The sequence below is a fragment of the Microchirus variegatus genome (genome assembly GCF_963457635.1).
Source record: "Microchirus variegatus genome assembly, chromosome: 21".
Taxonomy (NCBI): Eukaryota; Metazoa; Chordata; class Actinopteri; order Pleuronectiformes; family Soleidae; genus Microchirus; species Microchirus variegatus.
In genome coordinates, this window is record NC_139822.1 from 14,065,727 (window position 1) to 14,086,579 (window position 20,853).

A 20,853-nucleotide genomic window follows, 5' to 3' on the forward strand; every position below is an offset into this window, starting at 1 on the left:
ACACACCTGCAGGAATGCACCCCATGACTCAGCCTCGGCCCGGGCCGCAAGTCCTAACAAGATGGAACGCTCTACTCTGCTGGGTACTGTGAGAGGAAGGAAATGTACTAGAGCAAAGAGAGCGAGAGCTGGGGCAAAGATAGATAACACCCTCCATTAAGTGGGAGTGGTAAGAAACAAACATCCTGGAGCCTTTTTTTATTTATTTATTTATTTCTACAGCCCGAACCATATAAGGTTCTTTGGCTTGTCCTCATAGGAGAACCATTTTTGGCTCCAGGTAGAACCTTTTTATAAAGGTTTCACCTGGAACCCTTTTGGAGGGTTCCATCAAGAACCCTTTTAAAACCCTTTATTCAGGAAAGGGGTTTTCAGAAGCAAATGGTTCCAGGTAGAACCTCAGCCCTTGTAGAAGGACCATTTTGGAACCCTTATTTCTAAGAGTGTAGCTGCAAATGTCTGGTTTTTAATGGAATATGTACATAGGTGTATAGAGGCCCATTTCTCTCCAGTGCTCTAATGGTACATTGTGTTTGCTAATGGCGTTAGAATGGCGCTATTGGACGATTAGAAAACCCTTGAAAACCCTTGTGCAATGATGTTAGCACAGCTGAAATGTCTCAACTATATTTTCTATTCAAGTTTTGATGGGAAAACACAAACAAAATAGTGTAGGTGACCCCAAACTTTTGAACTTTTGAAACTTGAAAGCTCACAATCTCTTTGGAGAATGTTTCCACTCGTGTGGAGGTAAGGTCACACACACACACACACACATAGTTTCCCCTTTAAATCCTGTGGCATCCAGTCTTTCAGGTATTATTACATTTCTGTGCACACATAATGTGAACAGGTGTGATTCAAAAACAACAGCAACTCTTCACAGGAAAAGCAGTGATGCCAGCTGCTGATTGAAACATATTCACTTTCAGAGTACATCCTCTTTCCCCCACTCTCACTACATCTGAGCAGTGTAAATACTGGATTCATCCATTCAGATAATTGTAAAGACCTTCAAATTCCTGCACTGGGTGGTTCCACGCGTCAGTGCCGATGAATCAGAGGAGGGGGAGGCTCCTCCTCCTCCTCTGCTTCCTCCACCCTTCTCTAAGTACCAATCAACCCAAACAATGACGGCGCCGCTGCATAGCAACAGGAAAAAAATCAGTGTAAGTAGTGGAGAGGGTGGGATTTATGGGGAAAACATGGTAAAAGTGGAAACAGAAGGAAAGTCTGTGATGTTTCTCTGTGCAAAAAAACAGCACACGAATGCACGTCAAACGTGAAAATAATCATCTTTAATCAAAAAACAAAATATCAACAACTCAATGTCACATAATTACAAAAACTTGGCATTATGAAGACTTCATGAGGCCTGTAAACACACGTTCAAAACCTTTTGATAAATTATGTTTTTTTTAAAAAGTACAACATTTACAGAGTAAAGCAGAGGGGGATAAAAGCAGCAGAGTCTGCGGTGAACGGTTTAAGGCTGGGCACCGAACGGAGGGAAAATCTGACACAGAGACCACATGTGTTTATGGAACTGTACTCTCCAAAACCACCCGGTGACTCATGTCAGTGAATTCAAGAGCAAAATCCTTTTCTTTTTCTTTTTTCTTTTCCACCAATCCCCCAAAAACAGTGGTCACATTCCAGATCAATGACACATTTAGTCTCGTGTGACTCTGGAACCAAAATGAACTCCAGTGTAGTTTCAGGAAGTGCCTTCAGGAAGTGAGAGGAAGCATCTTTCCTCGTCTTGTGTCTTTGCTCGCAAAGTCTTTTCCTCTCAAGATATGGCGACACTGTACGAGGGCGCCGGCGTCTCCGGCGTGTTCCCCCGCTTCACCACGGCGCCGTCCATCAGGTTGCTCCCGCTGGACATGGTGTTGGTCATGGCCTTGCGAGAGTGGTGCATGTGCGTGAGGCACTCGCGCAAACGCTTGCCGATCAGGTAGACGATCTCGAAGATGGAGAGCAGGATGCAGACCAGGCTGGTGACCACCATGAAGAGGGTGAAGATCCGCTTCTCCGTGGGCCGCGAGATGAAGCAGTCCACCTTGTTCGGACACGGCTTCTGCTCGCACTTGATGAGCGACGGGAAGTCGTAGCCCTCGTAGATGTGGTAGACGAGGTACACGAAGGTGGCGTCCACGCCGATCTTGAAGACCAGCGTGAGGACGTACGTCCACCACAGGCCGCCGCGCTTCTTGCCCGTGTTCTGGTAGAGGCGGCGGCAGTTCTCGCCGTACTTGAGGCGGTTCTTGCGCTCCCGGTCGTCCCTGTAGGCGACGTGCATGACCACCAGGAGCGACGGGCACGTGACGAAGATGAGCTGCAGCGCCCACAGGCGGATGTGGGAGACGGGGAAGAAGTGGTCGTAGCAGACGTTGTGGCAACCGGGCTGAGCCGTGTTGCACTTGAAGTCTTTCTGCTCGTCGCCCCACACCTTCTCCGCCGCCACGACGAACACCATGACCCTGAAGAGGAAGACGATGGAGAGCCAGACTCGGCCGAAGGCGGTGGAGTACTTGTTCACTCCGCTGAGGAGGCTCTGGAGGAACGACCAGTTCATGACGAGGTTTCTTCTTCACAGTCTGTCTGTCTGGACGACAGGGCAGACTCTAGGAATCTGTCAGTGGAGCAAAGACAAAAACAAAAAAGTCTCACATTAAAAAAAAATGTACAGGAGGAAACAAACAAAAAAAAAATACAACAGGACAAAGGATTTAAGTCATTACGATGTGAAATCACGTTTTTACACGCGAGTTTACAAACAAACGTGTGTTTAAAAACGAGCACAAACGCGACTCTGGTGTTTTATTACACTTTAGGAAACAACAACGGAGAAAAAAAAAGCACTCTCGCTGCGCGACACAACTTTATACGAGCACGCGCTTTTTTTTTTACGCATACATATCCAAAGTTGGAAAAAACACACACAAACGCCAAAGAAGAACAAAAGTCCGCGTCAAAAAACAACAAAAAAGTATCGAGTAAATCCAAACATTTACACTTAGAACTTCGTAACAAAGCGACTTTACGAATACTCACAAGTTTGTACGCAGATCGTTGCGGTTCCGCGTCGAAGTGGAGGAACAGGATTTGGATGAAACTTGTGCGGCGATAATGTGAGGATTTCTCAACAGGAGAGAGAGAGAGAAGGAGGGAGGGAGGAGGGAGAAAGAAAGAGAGAGAGAGAGAGGGTGGAGTTGTTTGCCTGAGATGTGTGAAGAGCTCTCGACCTGCTCAGGTGTGGCTGTAACGCTCCAACACACACACACACACGCACACACGCACACATTCACAGTATTTCAAGTTTGATACGCCCTTTTTATTCTAAACAGTAAAGATTTACATCAACATAAATGTTCTGCCTCCAGGACCTAGTGTTTTTTTTTTTAAATTGTTATTATTATTATTATTATTATTATTATCATTAGTTGCCTGAAATAATTAATATGTTGTATATTTAGTATTGGTTTTACTTTTTTCTAAATAAGACAATGTTTTGGTAAAATGAGCAATAACTTTTTTTTTTTTTAAGAAATAAAAAGTATTTCCATTTACCAAATGAAAGAGGCAAATTTCCAAATTCTGTGTTGTGACAGAAATGTAGAAATAAATGTAAAGCATTTATTTATTTATTTATTGATATGTAAGGTCTCGTCCCCCATAGTTATGAAACTTTTGGATTCTAATTAGTGAATTCCTTTAGCAAATCAAGATTACAGCTCTAATTTGATTTAAAACGTTAAGTCTTTTTAATCTTTTTTTTTTTATATAGTTTTATTACGTGACCTGTTTATTTGTGTTTGTTTTTGTATTTTCTACAGTATTTTATTGTTATTGTTTCAGTTGGATTTGATTTATTTAACATCTGGCTCATCTTTGTGTAGATAAAATCTCAGACTGTTTACTAAGTTATATTACACCAAACAAATTCGGGGAAATAAAAAAAAGAGAGAAGAATTTTGTGCAGTGCAATACATGACAAGGAATAAGATGTTTGTCTGTTTTCCTAATAAACAAAATGTAATATCAGTTCATCAGTTTATATAAATGTAAATGGGTCCTTTTGACACGTTTCAGCAGATACATATGTGATCGCTCTATTCATCTTATGACAGTAAATAAGAAGCCTCCAGAAGCTGAGGGTTTCAGTTTAGTAAATGAATCAAAACTTCTTTAAAAAAATATTTAAAAGGGAAAGAAACTCTGGGAGTAAGTGCATATATACAGATAATAAAGCAGCAGGGTTGTGACAGGTGTAAATGTGACAGTAAGAAAGAGTAATCCCAACATTTCATTTATAAAAGTATGACTTAGTAGAAAAACTGTGTTTATTGAAATATTTACATGGCAGAAGATGTGGAACACACTCGTGCTCTCACACATTTACACAAAAACAGTCAAGCGCACACGTGTTACTCATTCACACATATTCTCCACAGTCTGAAATGATCACTTTCTGCTTGGGTTTCCCATCCTTTGTGCCTTGAGCCTGCAAAAACAAAATGTTATCACAAAGACTGCAATACAGTGCTATAAATGTATGTTAATATCTATTATTTTCTTTGAAACATCATCTAAACACATGGGAATGAGAATGGAAATGGAATCCTGGCAAAGATAAACCCCTTTAACATTTACCTCCATTGCACGGACAACATCCATTCCTTCCACCAGATCTCCAAACACCACGTGTTTGCCGTCCAGCCAGTCCGTTTTGTCCGTAGTAACGAAAAACTGAGAGCCATTACTGTTTGCCCCTGAGTTGGCCATGGAGAGCTGTCCTGTGAGCATCAGAGACAGGTTTGTCCAGTCAGTAAAACAACAACAACAACAAAACACATCTCATAGACTGCTTATAAAGCCCCTCACCTGGAGCAGTGTGTTTCAGGATAAAGTTTTCGTCGTCAAACTTCTTGCCGTAGATGGACTTGCCGCCGGTGCCGTTGTGGTTGGTGAAGTCGCCTCCTTGGCACATGAACTGAGGGATGATACGGTGGAAGCTGCTGCCTTTGAAGCCGAATCCTTTCTCGTGCGTGCACAGGCAGCGGAAGTTTTCTACAGAGGATTTTGGGAAAAGGAGGTTTATGGTATCTTCAGGGGGCGGTGCTACCATTAGGAGAGGTCAGGGCCTCAGACACCAGGGGGCCTCGTCATCCCCACATTGTGTTTCAGATTTACTTTTTTGTATATATATATATATATATATATATATATATATATATATATATATATATATATATATATATATATATGTTACCATAGCAGAAACTTGCTAGTCTGAATGTTCATAGAGGTCTTAGTGAGGTGAGGAGCGAAGAATTCTTCTACGGAAGATGAAATTAATTTTGGATAGTTACCACAGCATCTGTTGAGCTGGGTTTAGCTAATGCTAGCTGACACACACACCATTCATAACTGTAATACCTTCAAAGGTTTTGTCTTTGTTTTTCTCTGACAATGTCATCTATGACAATAAATATTTAGCTTTTGGCCTGAGGTAGTCGCGGAGGTCTCGGAAGGGCCTTGGAATCCTTTGCCTGGGGCCCAAAGTTTCCAGAACCGCCACTGGGTGTCTTTCTCTAGTTTGTCACTGTCTTGTCTCTTGTCTTGTTGAATTAAACTAATAATAGCACATAGTAATATTTATCTTTCAATGAAGGTGTTTTCTTTAGATACATAGTGTTTTTGGGGGGGGAGAATGTGGCCATGGTGACACTGCACACACACACAAACATACCTGCTGTCATTGGAACAATGTCAGCCCGCAGAAGGAAGCGTAGCCTTCCTGCCGGCTTGTTTCCGATCTTGATGTCCATGTAGACCTGAGGATTAACTCTGCCTTTTTTAGCTGGGGGCTCAGCCTGAGAAAACAAATCACACTTGTATTAACACCTTCATAAAAGGGTCAAGTGTCAAATACAGCTATAAACAGTCAACGGAAAACACCATCTCACCTCCTGTGTCTCCGTATTGGTCGTTTCTCCACCTGCAGCCTCCGCCTCTGCTTCTTCGATCGTCTTCCCCGAGAACTTCTTCAGCCAGTCATCGTCCGACCAGACTGAGGGGAAAAGCACAGGCAAGAATCAGACTCTTGTGTCCAAACATAACTTGTATATCTATACAAGTGACTTCAAAGCCATCTATGAAAGCAGTTTTCAATAATCACCTGGTCGAGAAGAACCTTCTTTGATTCTCATGGGCTTGGCGATGTTGACCCGGACAGTCCGTCCAAAAAGCTCAGACTCATTCTAAGCGTTAAAAAAAAAGAAGACATTAACAAAGTTTGTTTATTCCTAGGACCAGCATAAAGACACGCCAAGCAAATGCAACCTCCACAGCACTTAACATTATTTGTAAATATTGTAAATTACTCATATTTTCATTACCTTATATTTAATAAATGTGTTCATACGTAATGCTTGAATGTGTCCTTGTTTTGCTGCAGTTTCTTAAGAAGTTCTCAGTGGATTGAAGGTGAATTTAGTCCAACATTATGTATGAAAACTATTTGTTTGCTACGTGCATTTATCATCATCATCCTTACTTTATTATATATTATTTTTTTTATATTTAATGACAAAATATTTAGCACATTACCTCTTTTTCAAACTTTGCTCAGAAATGTAATCTTTCATGAGCAAAATAACAATCTTCGATCGATCGAACAGAGTAAATAGTTTTTATATAGAATAAAAACAAGTACTATATTTTCTGTTCTTTCTGCTCCAAATAACAAAGAAATCAAAACGAGTCATTTTGGTTTGTGGACAAAACAAGACATTTGAGAACATCATCATGTCCATGTTTGAGAAACACTGAGCATCGACAGGTTAATTGATTGTAAAATAATTGTTAGTCGCAGCCTTAATGTGTGTGTTCAGGAGTGTGATCCACTCACCATGTTATCAATAGCTGCTGCAGCATCCTACAAAAGATGGAGGACATACAAGGGTTACTCAACACAAAAGGACCTCCAGGTGCAATATCAGTCTATGATGAACCTGCTCGATACAAAACAATATAATGACAGTATCACAGTTTTTACAGAATTCTGAAGTTCCACTCAGTTGTGTTTTTATGGTTTGTGGCTGTACAAAAAATAAGTTTAAGATAACACAGAGATAAAGGTGTGGGCAATGTGTGTTCACTTCAACAATGTACCTACAGTATATTCTGATTTGATTCTTGCAATGAATTACTCATTCATGTTTGGTCTAGATAGTAGATATCAGACTAGTACAGTCTCTACATACCTCTGCCAGTTCAAACTCAATGAAAGCAAACCCCCTGTGCTTCTCTGGAAAAAGAAACAGACACATTCAAAACGTCATTTCATCATTTTACTCTCCGTGTTTAACGTTACATGACATGAGACAGTGCATTACTATCAAACACGTCAGTACAAGCTGTGACTCTTACCGGTCTCATAATCTAGCGGTATCTGGATGTCTATGATGTCTCCAAAGGGGATAAAGGCTGCGTGCAACACCTTCTCATCCACCTCTTCAGCCAGACCACCTGATAAACACATACAAATGAAAAATATAAAATGCGCCAGTTAATAAGTTATACTCAATATTAAGACACATACATCAATCCTAACATAGTAACTTGTTTTTATAAGATATATGCAGCTAACCAAGCTAAAATCAGCCATTTTATAAACAGACCTCAAGTGGATGGCAGACATTTGCAGCACGGAATTATGTCCTTGTCACATGACAGTGGTCTCTCTCTGTTTTCAGTGAAGCATCTAGGCCATATTTACATATTGTATACTATTTACATAAGAGCACACTTTTTTGTTTTTGCAATATCAGATACAGTCCATGCTAGGACTGAGCAATAATTACATGACAATATCTCTGAGATATAATTTCCTTCAGTAGCAAATAAGAAATGTTGAATAAATATTGTACTAGGTAAACACACATTAAGATATTTAAAATTTGAATTCATGTTTTTTTATGAGCAAAACCCAGACATCTTAATTTTGACTGATTTAAAACTTAGCAAATGCTTAACAAATTTACATTTCTTGTATCCTGAACATGTAAACAGATGCCTTTTTTCCCAGCAGATATTTTGTGACAGCAGGTGGATAATAATACACACTGAACTAATAAGTATACAACAAAACAGCACAAAAACACATGAGAAATACTAAAATAAATACTGCAAAAATACAGACCAAAGCAGAAGCTATTGATAATGGGCCTGAATTACATTATTGACCGGATACTGAAATAAAAACAACTGTGGAGGAGGTGAAGCACAGGTGCTAATGATAACAATTCAATAGCTGTGTGCATTGTTGTGGTAGAACATGGTTTTCGGTGTTGTTTAAATTTGAAAAAGGAGTAGTTTCAAACTCTCTTCAGTTTATTTACGCACGCCTGTACCATAAACTTTACTATACAACCTGACTCAACGTGTTTTGTTCACGTTGTTCTTTAAAGTATAAGAAGTTTAGGACATGCTGTATTTCGCCGGCTGCATTGTGTGAGTGTTTTCTATAAAGTACACTTTATATATGTGTTCCTCTCCGGGAATTCGAGGACAATGACCTTCAAACGTCAACTAAACTCAGTGAAACAACGTTACAGCGGCGAGTTTTAGTGGAAAAATAAGAAATAATTATAACTCACCGACATATAGCACTCGTTTGCTGGCGGCCATGTTGGATTTAACCCTTCAACTTTAACCCCGGAAGCTCGTGATCGGTGGAGTCAAACTAAAGACCCCGCCTCCCTTGTCTTGTGCACTCTGGTGCCACCTGTCGGACGAAACCATCGACACAGTCTTCACTTCGATCTCTTTTATTATTTAACTTTTTTTTTTCACATGAAATAAAATTTGAAAAAATAAAAATAGGAACATGCAAGTTGAAGTCATGTTAATTTAATAAAATACTGTTTTTTCTATGTTTGACCTAATAATAATAAAAAAATACTACAAAAATAAATATTAAAACAACTGTACTGTTACAAATAGCTTTGACTTTTTTGACTCATCAGATAACACATGGTTTCTGCTGTGATCTAGTCACAAAGTAATACACCCAATTCCCCCCAGGGATGAATAAATTCAAAACACAAGAGTTGTAACCTTGATATATCATCACTTTATTGACAATACTGCAGACCCATGAAAACATGATAGGAGTCCATCATTTCAAATCAACCACCAAACATCGAGAAAGAAGAAGAACAATGCTCTATTTCCTTCAAGTATTTATTTTTTTCTCTCCTTAGCCATTAAATGAAAGGTCCTTCATTCAAGATTCATTTGCACTAGTGCTTTAGGTTAGCACTTCAAAAGTATTACAGATCTAGAAAACTATGAAGTGTCATGTTTTTTTTGTTTTTTTTTAATGGTTCAAGTATGTTTCAAAATTACATTTTTCTTTTCTTTTTTTTCCTTGGTTTTCATTTTTTGCATATTTGTTCAGAGGACTCTGGTGTTTGCTTCTCTTCCCATCTCTGATTGTTTCTCTGTGCCCTGTAACAAGACAATGACTTTACATTAGAAAAAAAAAAGACGAATCAAGCGTAAATAGTTTGCAAATGAACGATCATACCAGTCTTCAAGATGTGGCCGCGGCAGGAGTGGAAGCCATGCTGCCCACTTTTTGGGTGGCGTCTTTCTTTGCCTGATGAGCCTGCAGCACTGCAACAGCTTCTTCCACCTGCACAGAAGACACAGCACATGTGAATACAGTCACAGTGTGGTATGACGTATAGAGATAGAGGAGAGTACCTTTGAACGCAGAGATTCATGAGACTCCAGCATGTGCAGCAGTTCAGAGTTGTCAATCTCCAGCAGCATGCCGGTGATCTTCCCTGCCAGGTTGGCATGCATTGCCTGAATCAGTGGGAAAAGACGCTCCCCTGGTTAAAACAAAAAAGAGCAAAAATCAGGCTCCTGAAAACCTTTTTTTCCAGCTGGAATCACACGTTTGTAAACTTCTGCACCAAAGTCCATAGAGGAAAATTTACATTTTTAGCTTGCAGGGACATGACACAAGTTGTAGGTCTACTGTCCACTGATTTGGTTGATCTGAATGACAGATTTCTAACAACCAAGGCACAAGAGAACACATTTGAACTGAATGATGGAGGCAACAGTGGATGAACAATTCCTGTAGGTCATGATGTAACGTTGCTGCGTTTCTCTATGGACTTTGACGCAGAGGTCATAAAGGTTAAAAATGTCTGTCTCCAGCCAGTTATTAAGATTTTGTAGATTTAAGCATGTTTTATTAGGTAAACTGTTTGCTAAGTCGCTATAATCTGGGTTTTCTTCTGTCCTGTCAGCAGCCATTTAATTCGTGAAAGCCAATATCCTGCTTCTAAAATGGTGGACTTGGAGTAAGGTGGAGCACTAAGTCATACATCCATACACTCTTAGAAATAAGGGTTCCAAAAGTGTCCTTCTACAAGGGCTGGGGTTCTACCTGGAACCATTTGCTTCTTAAATTAACCATTTTGATCCAGAGAACCCTTTAAAATCCCTTTCCTGAATAAAGGGTTTTAAAAGGGTCAAAAAGGGTTCTCCTATGAGGACAAGCCGATGAACCTTATATGGTTCTACTTAGCACTTTTATTTCTAAGAGTGTACTTGAATTGCGGTTCATTCAGTGTTTACCCAGCATCTGTTTCTGCTCCTGAGGAGGCGCAGCAGCGAGCATGGAGGCAGTGAGCGGCTCCTGACCCTGAACGTGCACAGCCGGCTGAGTCTGGGAAAACACAGATCGATGTGAAAACGACATTGACGACAATTTGGACGGTGGAGCTGGGCGTTTCACGCGTTAACCGACCTGCTGTAAGGCAATCGGCTGCACTCCCTGGGGGTTGGGGTTCCGGATGCCCGTGGCGTATTTGTAAGGAGGCATGGCTCGAGGGCCTGGGACTCCCATTGATGGACGAGGAGCCATGGTCTGACCTGTAGCTGGCAGCCGGGGGGAAGAGATGGGGGGGCAGAATTGACACAAATATCTTCTAGTGCTTATGCAGTGGCAATAAAATTGCACAGCAAGAGTCAGATGATGATCAGCTGTTGGCGAACACACCTCGTGGACCCTGTGTGTTGCTACCAGGACTCATGTGTCTCAGGTTGGCGCGTGGTCCTGGCTGACGCAGTGAGCTGGGCATTCCCTGGAAACCTGAAAGAGACAATTCCTTTTTCTTTAATGATCTATGACAGCATATTTGATGATGCTTAAAACTGTAGGGCATAACTTTTGAATATAAATGTCCATTCGATAGACGTCGAATGAGTTCAGCGCCACATAACTATCTCTGTGTTTCTCAGTAGACCACAGTGCTGCAGAACAGGTAGTGATTTGTTTATTGCCAAGACAGATGGAGGCAGCAGCAACACTGCGCTAGTAAAGTGAGAGGTTGGTGCATGAAACTGAAAACACAGAACAGGAGAGAATTCTACCGCAGCTTCATAGGTGAATAAATGCGACGCTGCCGTGCTGCCACTGCATACACACAAACGCTCCCTCTGAGGTCCGTCAGTTATGTTTGACAGACTCAGCTTCCAGATACAAATAGCTTCTGTTAATAAAGACCAAATGGAGGCAGAATAATAACATCAACAGCAAAATGTAAGCATTAAATAAACTATATTACACTACCGTTCAAAAGTCTGGAGTCACCTATACATTTTTTTGTGTGTTTTCCATTAAAAGTCACACTTTTATTCATCAAAAGAGTTGCAAAATGGATAGAAAATATCGTCAAGACATTGACAAGTTAGAAATAATTTTTATTCAAAATAAGAATGTTGCCCATTCGTCAAAGAACCAGCAAAACTGTTTATAGCTGTGCTAACATCATTGCACAAGGGTTTTCAAATCATCCAATAGCTTCTAACGTAATTAGCAAACACAATGTACCATTAGAACACTGGAAATGGGCCTCTATTCACCTATGTACATATTCCATTAAAAACCGGACGTTTGCAGCTAGAATAGTCGTTTACCACATTATGTATAGAGTTATATTCATTGAAAAAAAGTGCTTTTCCTTAAAAAAGTAAGGATATTTCTAAGTGACCCCAAACTTTTGAACGGTAGTGTACATGTATAGGTATCATATGCTCACCTTGACCTCTACCTCCTTGTTGCTGCCACCGAGGGTTGGGTCGCATTTGGGCCAGCTGATTGGGCGCATAGTATGTCGTCCTATTCTGGGCCTGTTGGACACAAGAGAGACACTTATCATTTAAAAGACCACTGACCCTGACACTATATCCATATCCAGCTGACATCTAGCAGCACTAGCGTTTGAGCAAAACTGAACCGAAGCAGTCGCATCACATTAAGTCACATGATTGATTCTCGGATGACTTTAACTGTCCCCCACCTGGGGCACGGCGGGCATGAAGTAGCCGCTGGTGGGCTGGAACTGATTAATGATGGCATTAGCCGGCATGGCCCTCATGCCGGCGATGCGCTGCATGTACTGGTTGGTGAGATGAGCCTTGCGCTCCTCCTTGCGCTGAGCGAGAGCCACGTAGAGAGGTTTGGAGCCGACGATGCGGCCGTTCATCTCAGTCACGGCCTTGGTGGCTTCCTCGGGAGAGGAGAAGCAGACAAAGCCGAAGCCTTTGGAGCGACCTTCTTCAAGCATCACCTGAAATGTAGACAACGTGCCTGAGTGACTTTAAATATACAAATAATGTCAGTGCTGTTGCTGTTATACTTAAAAATGGATTATATCTGTGCAGTGGTCTGCTTTTTATTTACCTTGGCACTTGTAATGGATCCAAAGGGAGAGAACTCCTTGCGCAGTTTCTCATCGTCTATTGTGTCGTCCAGGTTCTTAATGTAAAGGTTTACGCCCTGAAACAGAACACAATGAGGTACAATCACTGATATAAATACATCTATTTAAATATATAATGGATTTAAAGCTGCAGTGCGTAACTTTCAGATGTGTGTTATATTCAAACCACTGTTAAAAAAGCGCCCACAAAACGCTTCAGAAGTGAATTCAGCAGTTAAATGCTCCTTGCCCACGCTGTATACACACAAATGCTCCCTCAGTCAGGTCTGATAGTATTGTTTGACAGAGCTGTTTTCACAAAGACGAGACACATAGTCACTAGATAGAGAGAGAGCCTAGATTCTGCTGACCTGATAACGACTGATCCTTTCTTGTTTCAGCAGCTCAAACTTCCTCTTCAGCTCCGCCTGTCGCTCCATCTTCTTCTGCGCCCGCCCGACAAAAACGGTCTTTCCGTTGAGCTCCATTCCGTTCATGTCCTCCACCGCCTGCGGATGGCGCCGCAGGTTATCAGAGGAAGTGTCTCAGTAGATACAGTACACTTGACACGTTTAGGTGAAATTACCTTGTTAGCGTCCTCGTGCTTCTCGTAACTAACAAATCCAAAGCCTCTGGATTTGCCAGTGGGGTCGGTCATCACCTTCACACTGAGAGTTTTACCTTGAAATGTAAGAAAAAAAATCAACGTAAATGAACGTGAATAAGGATGGCTGGTAAAGACCGGATCAAGTCTCAGTTTACCATATTTGTCAAAAAGCTCCTTCAGCCGCTCGTCATTCATATCGTCGCCAAAGTTCTTGATGTAGACGTTGGTAAACTCTTTGGCTTTGGCGCCCAGTTCGGCCTCCCGCTCTTTGCGCGACTTGAAGCGACCCACGAATCTGAAAACGGGGGGGAAAGAGAGAGCAGCGAGGCACACTCTTGTAAAACAGTCCTGAGAAAACTGAGAAAAAGCCACCTCTTCTGAATCCTCATTCCAAATCTAAAACACTGGTTATCCGGGGGGGGGGGGGTTTGGGGGGGGGTGAAGAATGCTCTCCATACAGACCTGACCACACAAACACGATAAGTAAAGGACATTCTTTTACAAAACATGGACAAGGTTTACATATCACGGCTACGTTTCATTGTGTGAATCTCATCCCTCCTGGAGTAAACCATGGACGAAAAACAAAATTTCAGCCGTTGTTAATATTAATATCACCAAAGGCAGGCAGATATGTTGGCATGCTAGACAACACAGTGACAACCATCAATAATCCTGGTCCAAAACGTGATGAGGAGGTTGGATGGAGAGGGATGGAGCAACAGAGTCTCACAGTACAAAGGAAAGCTGAGGTGGACCAAATGATCTTATATACCTTGTTGTGATGACCTCTCTCCCCTTCTGCCATCCAGTATTGCATTCCTGCATTCGATCCATCACTAAAACACACAAGCGTGGTCATACACACACACACAAACACTCCAAAGACGGGGGGGTGACCAGCATGTGGACAAATGAAACAACAACAACAACAACAATCCGGTAGGAAAGATAAGTAAGAGTTTTAGTGAGTTCTCTATCAGTTCTCGGGGGGTTATCTTCAAACCAGTGGCAGTGAGGGATGAGTTTATTAGTCAGATTTTTCCCCACACACACAAACTCACCAACTGAAAACAAGTCAAGTGAGATTTATACATAAGGAACAAAACACTTTACATCAGTCTAAATCCACAGAGGCCGTCGACATCTTGACATCTGGACAAACATTGAGAAATTCACAGCTGCGTACAAACACTGACGTTCAAGCGAGATAGCAGAGCCAGGTTCTAACGGACGAGGACGCGTGTGCAACAAGGCGATCGGACACTCACACCTTGCGGTCATTGAGGAGCATGCCGTTCATCTTCTCGATGGCGCGGTCGGCCGCATCCTGCGTCTCGAAGTGGACGAAGGCGTAGCCCTTGGATCCGTTTTCGTCGCACACCACCTTGAATGCAAGAAATTGTTTAAAAGATACAGTGCGTAAGAAGGGTTACATAATATATATAGGTTAGAAGGGGTTTATATAAGTGTATAATCACTTCAAATATGCTGTTGAGTAGCCTTTAATTTGTACTCGAGGCAAGGATCTACAGAGGCCGCCATGTTTCTGCAGTTTCTACAGGTAAAGCATGCAGTGTATTTTGCATTTTAAAGCATATGCATAGTATGCAAATGAATAAGAATGAAAGCCACCCGATGGTGAAGTGCGATACTGCAAGACCCTGACGCGCAAAACTACACCAAGGTCCTTGATACGCGACAGGCGGCATGTGCGCGGAAGTATACCAGGGCATTTAGGAAAAAGGAGGGGTGAGCAGTTACAATCTGCAGTCTCACCAGTAGATGTCACTAATTCTTACACCCTGGACCTTTAACCTTTATTCACTCATTTTGCAAAACATTTGGGGAAAAACAGGGCGTTATACTACTCTTTCGAAATCTTAAAGGCGCCATATGTAAGAATGTGGCCAAAAACAGTTACTACACTCAAATACAAAATACAGAGGTCTTTTAGGTTTTCGTTTCCATTGTAGCTCAGACGTACCTGGCAACCCGTGGTTGCGCGGCAGATGAGACTCTACTGACTGCAATGATTGGTAGACGGCGGTAGGTGGCGCCACATGCCAAAACATGATTTGCGGTCTGCAAAATATTTTTTTTAATGCAAATATTTTGGCTGTACTGTTGTTGGTGAGTTCAGTTTGTTATATGAACATTATTCCTGAGTCTCTGTGACATATTAGGATGATTTTTATGGCCAGATTTAGATTTATCACTTAATGCACCTTTAAAGACACAATATTCTGGGTTTAAAGCCCCTTCAGAAACAGTTAAAACAAACTGTATATGGGGATTAGGTGACTGGCGACCTATGTCAGCTGCGACCTTCATGTGGAGGATAAAGATGAATGAATGAATGAGTGTACCTTGCACGATAGGATGTTGCCAAAGGCAGAGAACGTGTCGTACAGGGCTTTGTTGTCAATGGACTTGTCGAGGTTCTTGATGAACACGTTGCCCACGCCGGACTTCCTGAGGGAGGGGTCTCTTTGGGACCACATGATTCTGATCGGCTTCCCTTTGACCACGTCGAAGTTCATGGTGTCGAGCGCTCTCTCGGCTGGAGGGGAGAAAGAAAAGATATGTATATATATATATATATATACATATGGCGCCTCTTAGACTGCCATTATGCACTGTATGGTTTTCTATTCCGCCGATACCATTGTGTAAATGCAAACCATACCTTTTAAGCTCCAAACCTCAGTATTAACATTAAGGACAATGATACAGTGGAGTGGTTGAGTGTATTAAAACAGCCAGAACATTAACAGAGCACCGAGCACGTGCGAAATGGATAAGAGACACTAGCAGTGGACCATGTGTGCTGTCTGTGAGCAGCTGTGTGTGTGTGTGTGTGTGTGTGTGTGTGTGTGTGTGTGTGTGAGGGGGGGTCCTCTAACTCAACACATGCTGTTCTACAGAAGCAGTTTTTTTAAAAATAAAAATGTGTTGCCATCGATATAACAATGGCTCTTAAATGTCAACGCAGGTGTAAAAAAAAAATGTCCTACATCCTTTTGTTCAGTTACTCCACAGTAACACACACACACACACACACACACACACACACATACAGTCCAGGCTTTCCAGCTAAAAAGTGTCTGGTAAACAAAACAGAGCTGCCTTGCGTCTGCTGGCATCAGCAGTTTGGCTCGCAATTGTACTTCACAAGCGGTGTGTGCTCAGAGAAGGTGTGTGTGTGTGTGTGTGTGTGTGTGTGTGTGTAATGTGGACTTCTGGAAGGTTCACAGACAGAGATCTTTGTCACAAAAACAGTGTAAGCGATCGCTCATAAATGAAGCGGTGATGGTGAGCTATACCATTCTGTCATCTGAGAGTAAAAGCATTGTGGGCAGGCAGATTTCGGGGCTGCTGAAAAAGTGGCTCTATATTTAGAGAGGGGTCCTGAGAGGTATGTGCTGGCCTGGACTGAGAGTAGAGCATTCTCCCCGCCATTGATGGGGAAGAGACTAACATCAAACTTCAAACATCTTGTTTCATGCACAAATCAAATATATTTAGTTTACTGTCATAGAGCAGCAACAATACAAAGAAATATTCACATTTTATAGAAGCTGAAATCAGATCTTTTATTTTTCAAGGACTTGCAGCCCTAATCGTCTCTCCCGAGTGATTACACCCTCCTATTTCATCATTTTATCATACCATTTTAGATGAAGTGGCAGCATTTAAATACCCAATGGTCACCATGTAACACCCCCACGTGTCTTCCCTTCCAACAACAAATGGCGTCTTCTTGCTTGTGGTTCTTTCTCCGTTTACTCGGGGAAACAGTGAACCCACGTTTCCTAGAAGTCGTAAAAACCCACCGTGACTTTTTTGGCTCGTCACAGGTGCTGGAACATTGATAAGAGTCGCGCACAAGTCTCTCCACACAAAGTAAACATTATCAGCAGACAGCTGGAGACGACCGCAACACCTGCTACGACTGCTCAGTGTCAGGATGTCACGCCATGTCAAAACGGTGGTTTCACAAGAAAGACTCCTAAAGGTTTGGCAGTTATGGATGTAAAAGGTTAGCTTTCAGAGCCCTATAAGAGATCGACTATCGCACACATGCTCCTTAAGTTAGACCATTATACTTTCAAGTAAGTAAACGAATACTAATGAAAAAGAACCTGGGGAAACTAACTGATCCACACAGAAGCCTTTTGTTCATCTACACTACCCTTGTTTGTTGTGAATGACTTGAACATTCACTGTACTCTTCATTTAATATACATACACATACATATACATATATACACACATTTATATATATATACATACATATACATATATACACACATTTATATATATACATACATATACATATATACACACATATATATATATATACATACACATATATGTACATATATATATATATACATACACATATATGTGCATACATATACATATATACACACATATATGTATACATACACATATGTACATACATATACATATATATATACATACACATATATACACACATATATATGCATACACATATATACACATATACACAAATACACACATATGTAATCATATACATATATACACATACACATATGTATACATATACATATATACACATATATATACTATACATACATATAAATAAATACATATACACATACACATATATATACAGACACATACACACATATATATACACATAAATACATATGTATTTATATGTGTTTATATGTGTATATATAAATACATGTTATACACATATACATACACATAAATACATATTATGTATTTATGTGTATGTATATGTGTGGGTGTATGTGTCTGTATATATACATGATATGTGTATATGTATTTATTTATATGTATGTATAGTATACATACATATACACATACATATATACAAGCAGATTGCTTTCAGGTTAGTGATGAGTCGTTTATCTACTCTTGGTCCTCAACACTCGTGATTGCCGTCACCTTCTCATGGTTGCTAACCTACATGTGACCTAGTGTCAGGAACCTTCTGGGAGCAGAGGTCTCCAACTGGTGATGATTTCTGTACATGTTCAATGCAAAGATCATAAATACATTTCTATTATTTAACAAAAAATATTGTTCCATAGCAATAGCCTTTTTGTTTTGTTTTAAAATTCTGTCAAATAACGTGGTCGTTTCCCCCCCCAAAAAAGTTTGACTTTTGACCCTTCTGACCAGACTCCATGCTCAGTGGCCCCTGTTCTAGGGGGCGTTTTCAACATCTTAATATTTTTAATGGATGAATTAGGAAACTTCAGTGTGACACAGAACCCCACAGAGAAGCACCAGTCTTGGGAATGAGTTGCACTCAGTGGCCCTTTAAATAGGAGCAGAAATGGGTCATTCTGGGCTGAATTAGAGATCAACCATACATACATTTTCCCACTGATTGTTGACTTTAAAGCACGAGTCCAGCTCTGTGTGCTTTAACATCAGTAGTGACATATCTATATGTGGAGTATAAAAGAACTGGGACATGCTTTTTTTTTTTTTTTAAATGTGGGTCAAGTATAACGACTGACATTGGTGAATTCTCCTGTGATTTAGATGCACATTTCTCAGGGTGACATTGCTGTGGTGGCTCTGCATCGCATGCACAGATGTCTTACCGTCGGCAGGCTGGGAGAAGTTGACATACGCGTATCCCAGCGATCGCCGGGTGATCATGTCCCTGCACACCCGGATCGAGAGCACCGGTCCGGCGGGGCTGAATTTCTCGTAGAGCATCGCCTCCGTGATGTCTGGGTGCAGGTCGCCGACATAGAGAGAAGCCATCGGATAACTCCCGGTCGCTGTGTTCATATCTCGGACTTGTCAAATGAAAACGTCGGCCGCTATCCCTCTCTATGATGAAGAATAGCCGATGTGAAGTGACTTTCCGATCCCAAAAAAAAAAACGACGACTGACTCCGAGTCAAAGTTGGGAGGAAAAAAATAAAAAAGGTAAAGAAAAAAAATCCGGTGTCCTGAAAGTACGATTTCTTCCTTTAAATACGTTAACTTCGGGTTAAAGCCCGAGGCCTCCTGTTTTTATTTTTTTTAAATTATTAATATTTTGCGATTTTTATTTAAGAGTTTGTTTTCTTTTTTTAAGTATTGTTGTTCTTGTTTTTATTTAGATTTTGTTGCTTTTATATTTTTTATATTCTTTTTATTTAAAGTTTTTTTTCAGGAACAGTGAGTTGGACACTCACGGTTGTTTTGAGGCCGGGGAAAGAGGCTGCGCGTGCGACGCGTGGTCACTTTATAGAGAGCGGCGGCGCTGCGGAGGAAACAGTGGCCAGGGTCAAAGCTGGAAGAGAGGGGGGGGAAAAAAAGAAAAAACACACTGAGAGCATGTGCTGTAAAAGGGAGAGAGCACTGTGGAGCTGTCCTAACTACACAGCCCAGCTGCCTACAGCGACCTGCAGAGGGTTCACACTGAAACACAGCTCCAGTCACTGCAATAACCGCACAGATTATAGAAAAACATGGATTATGAGATTAAAGTCAAAATTCTGAGGGGAAAAAAGGAGAATTCTGAGTTTAAGAAATAATTCTGAGATTAATTCAAACATGCATATTTTTGTTCAGAAGAGTAGTGCCACATAAAAGAAAGTAGTAAGAAAAAAAACTAGCATTAAGTCTGAGATTAAAGGGAGAACTCTGAGTTTAAAGTCAGAAATATGAGATTAAAATCAAATTCATTCAAACATGTATTTTTTCCCTGAAGAGTAGGACCACATGAACAAAACAATTGAAAGAAAGAAAAAAACCCAGCATTAATTCTGAGATTAAAGAGAGAACTGAGATTAAATGTCAAAATCCTGAGGGGAAAAAAGTCAGAATTCTGAGATTAAAATCAAATAATTTCATTCAAACATGCATATTTTTGGTCAGAGTATTAGGGCCATGTTTGAAAAAAATTTGGAAAAACCCACATGAATTATGAGAAAATAGAGTCAGTCTGTCAATGTGAAAATAATAAAAAACTACAGTCTTTTTAATCAATACCTTTATTCAACTTAAGTGTTATAAAAGTCTTTGAAACTGTCGTTATTCTGCTTTGTCCATCCTCCTAAAAAAACGAAAAGACAGAAAAAAGTTAAACATGACCAACACAAGAGTAACTAGAATAATTAAACATTCCCTATTGTATAAAGCGATTGTTTGCATAATTTTGAGTGATTGTATGAGATTCCAACACCAACTGCCAAGTCAGACCCAGCTGAGACATGAAAGCTCAAATAGGAGGCAAATCAAAGAGTAAATTAGGCCAGTGGCTAAAAATCTGTTCTGTCGCCCCCTGGTGGCAGCCATGTCCCATTCACTTGCATCTGTGCCGCATAAAAATAAAATTTAAACCAAATCCTGGACAATTTCTCAAAAGTACCTCAAGAAATCCAGGAAAGCTGAGCGCAGTCCCTTCTGCCCTTCCCTCATCGCCATCGC

The 20,853-nt window shown here is 40.9% G+C and overlaps 3 protein-coding genes across 4 annotated transcripts; all 3 read right to left on the bottom strand.

The window, feature by feature from the left end:
* Nucleotides 1-1,428: 1,428 nt before the first annotated feature.
* On the bottom strand, nucleotides 1,429-2,578 carry gjb10 (gap junction protein beta 10; the record flags this gene model as incomplete). The annotated part of the gene is made up of 1 exon (XM_083907747.1): nucleotides 1,429-2,578. The coding sequence occupies one exon, from the start codon at nucleotides 2,576-2,578 to the stop codon at nucleotides 1,793-1,795; it is 786 nt and encodes a 261-aa protein (XP_083763873.1). The 3' UTR covers nucleotides 1,429-1,792.
* Nucleotides 2,579-4,438: 1,860 nt separating this feature from the next.
* Nucleotides 4,439-8,697, bottom strand: ppie (peptidylprolyl isomerase E (cyclophilin E); the record flags this gene model as incomplete). Its single annotated transcript, XM_083908039.1, has 10 exons — nucleotides 4,439-4,507; nucleotides 4,657-4,799; nucleotides 4,888-5,073; nucleotides 5,756-5,879; nucleotides 5,973-6,076; nucleotides 6,185-6,266; nucleotides 6,917-6,943; nucleotides 7,272-7,315; nucleotides 7,438-7,536; nucleotides 8,667-8,697. The coding sequence occupies 10 exons, from the start codon at nucleotides 8,695-8,697 to the stop codon at nucleotides 4,439-4,441; spliced, it is 909 nt and encodes a 302-aa protein (XP_083764165.1).
* A 422-nt stretch (nucleotides 8,698-9,119) lies between these two features.
* pabpc4 (poly(A) binding protein, cytoplasmic 4 (inducible form)) lies at nucleotides 9,120-19,643 on the bottom strand. 2 transcript variants are annotated; one of them, XM_083907879.1, is made up of 15 exons: nucleotides 19,032-19,643; nucleotides 15,771-15,964; nucleotides 14,673-14,788; nucleotides 13,557-13,696; nucleotides 13,381-13,475; nucleotides 13,166-13,303; nucleotides 12,776-12,871; nucleotides 12,393-12,662; nucleotides 12,132-12,222; nucleotides 11,090-11,182; nucleotides 10,838-10,962; nucleotides 10,666-10,756; nucleotides 9,778-9,908; nucleotides 9,599-9,706; nucleotides 9,120-9,519 (listed from the first exon to the last, which is right to left on the bottom strand). In XM_083907879.1, the coding sequence occupies exons 1-14, from the start codon at nucleotides 19,222-19,224 to the stop codon at nucleotides 9,605-9,607; spliced, it is 1,875 nt and encodes a 624-aa protein (XP_083764005.1). In that variant the 5' UTR covers nucleotides 19,225-19,643; the 3' UTR covers nucleotides 9,120-9,519; nucleotides 9,599-9,604. The 2 variants fall into 2 exon arrangements, with proteins under 2 accessions (XP_083764005.1, XP_083764004.1); XM_083907878.1 differs by having other exon boundaries at nucleotides 10,838-10,968.
* Nucleotides 19,644-20,853: the final 1,210 nt, after the last annotated feature.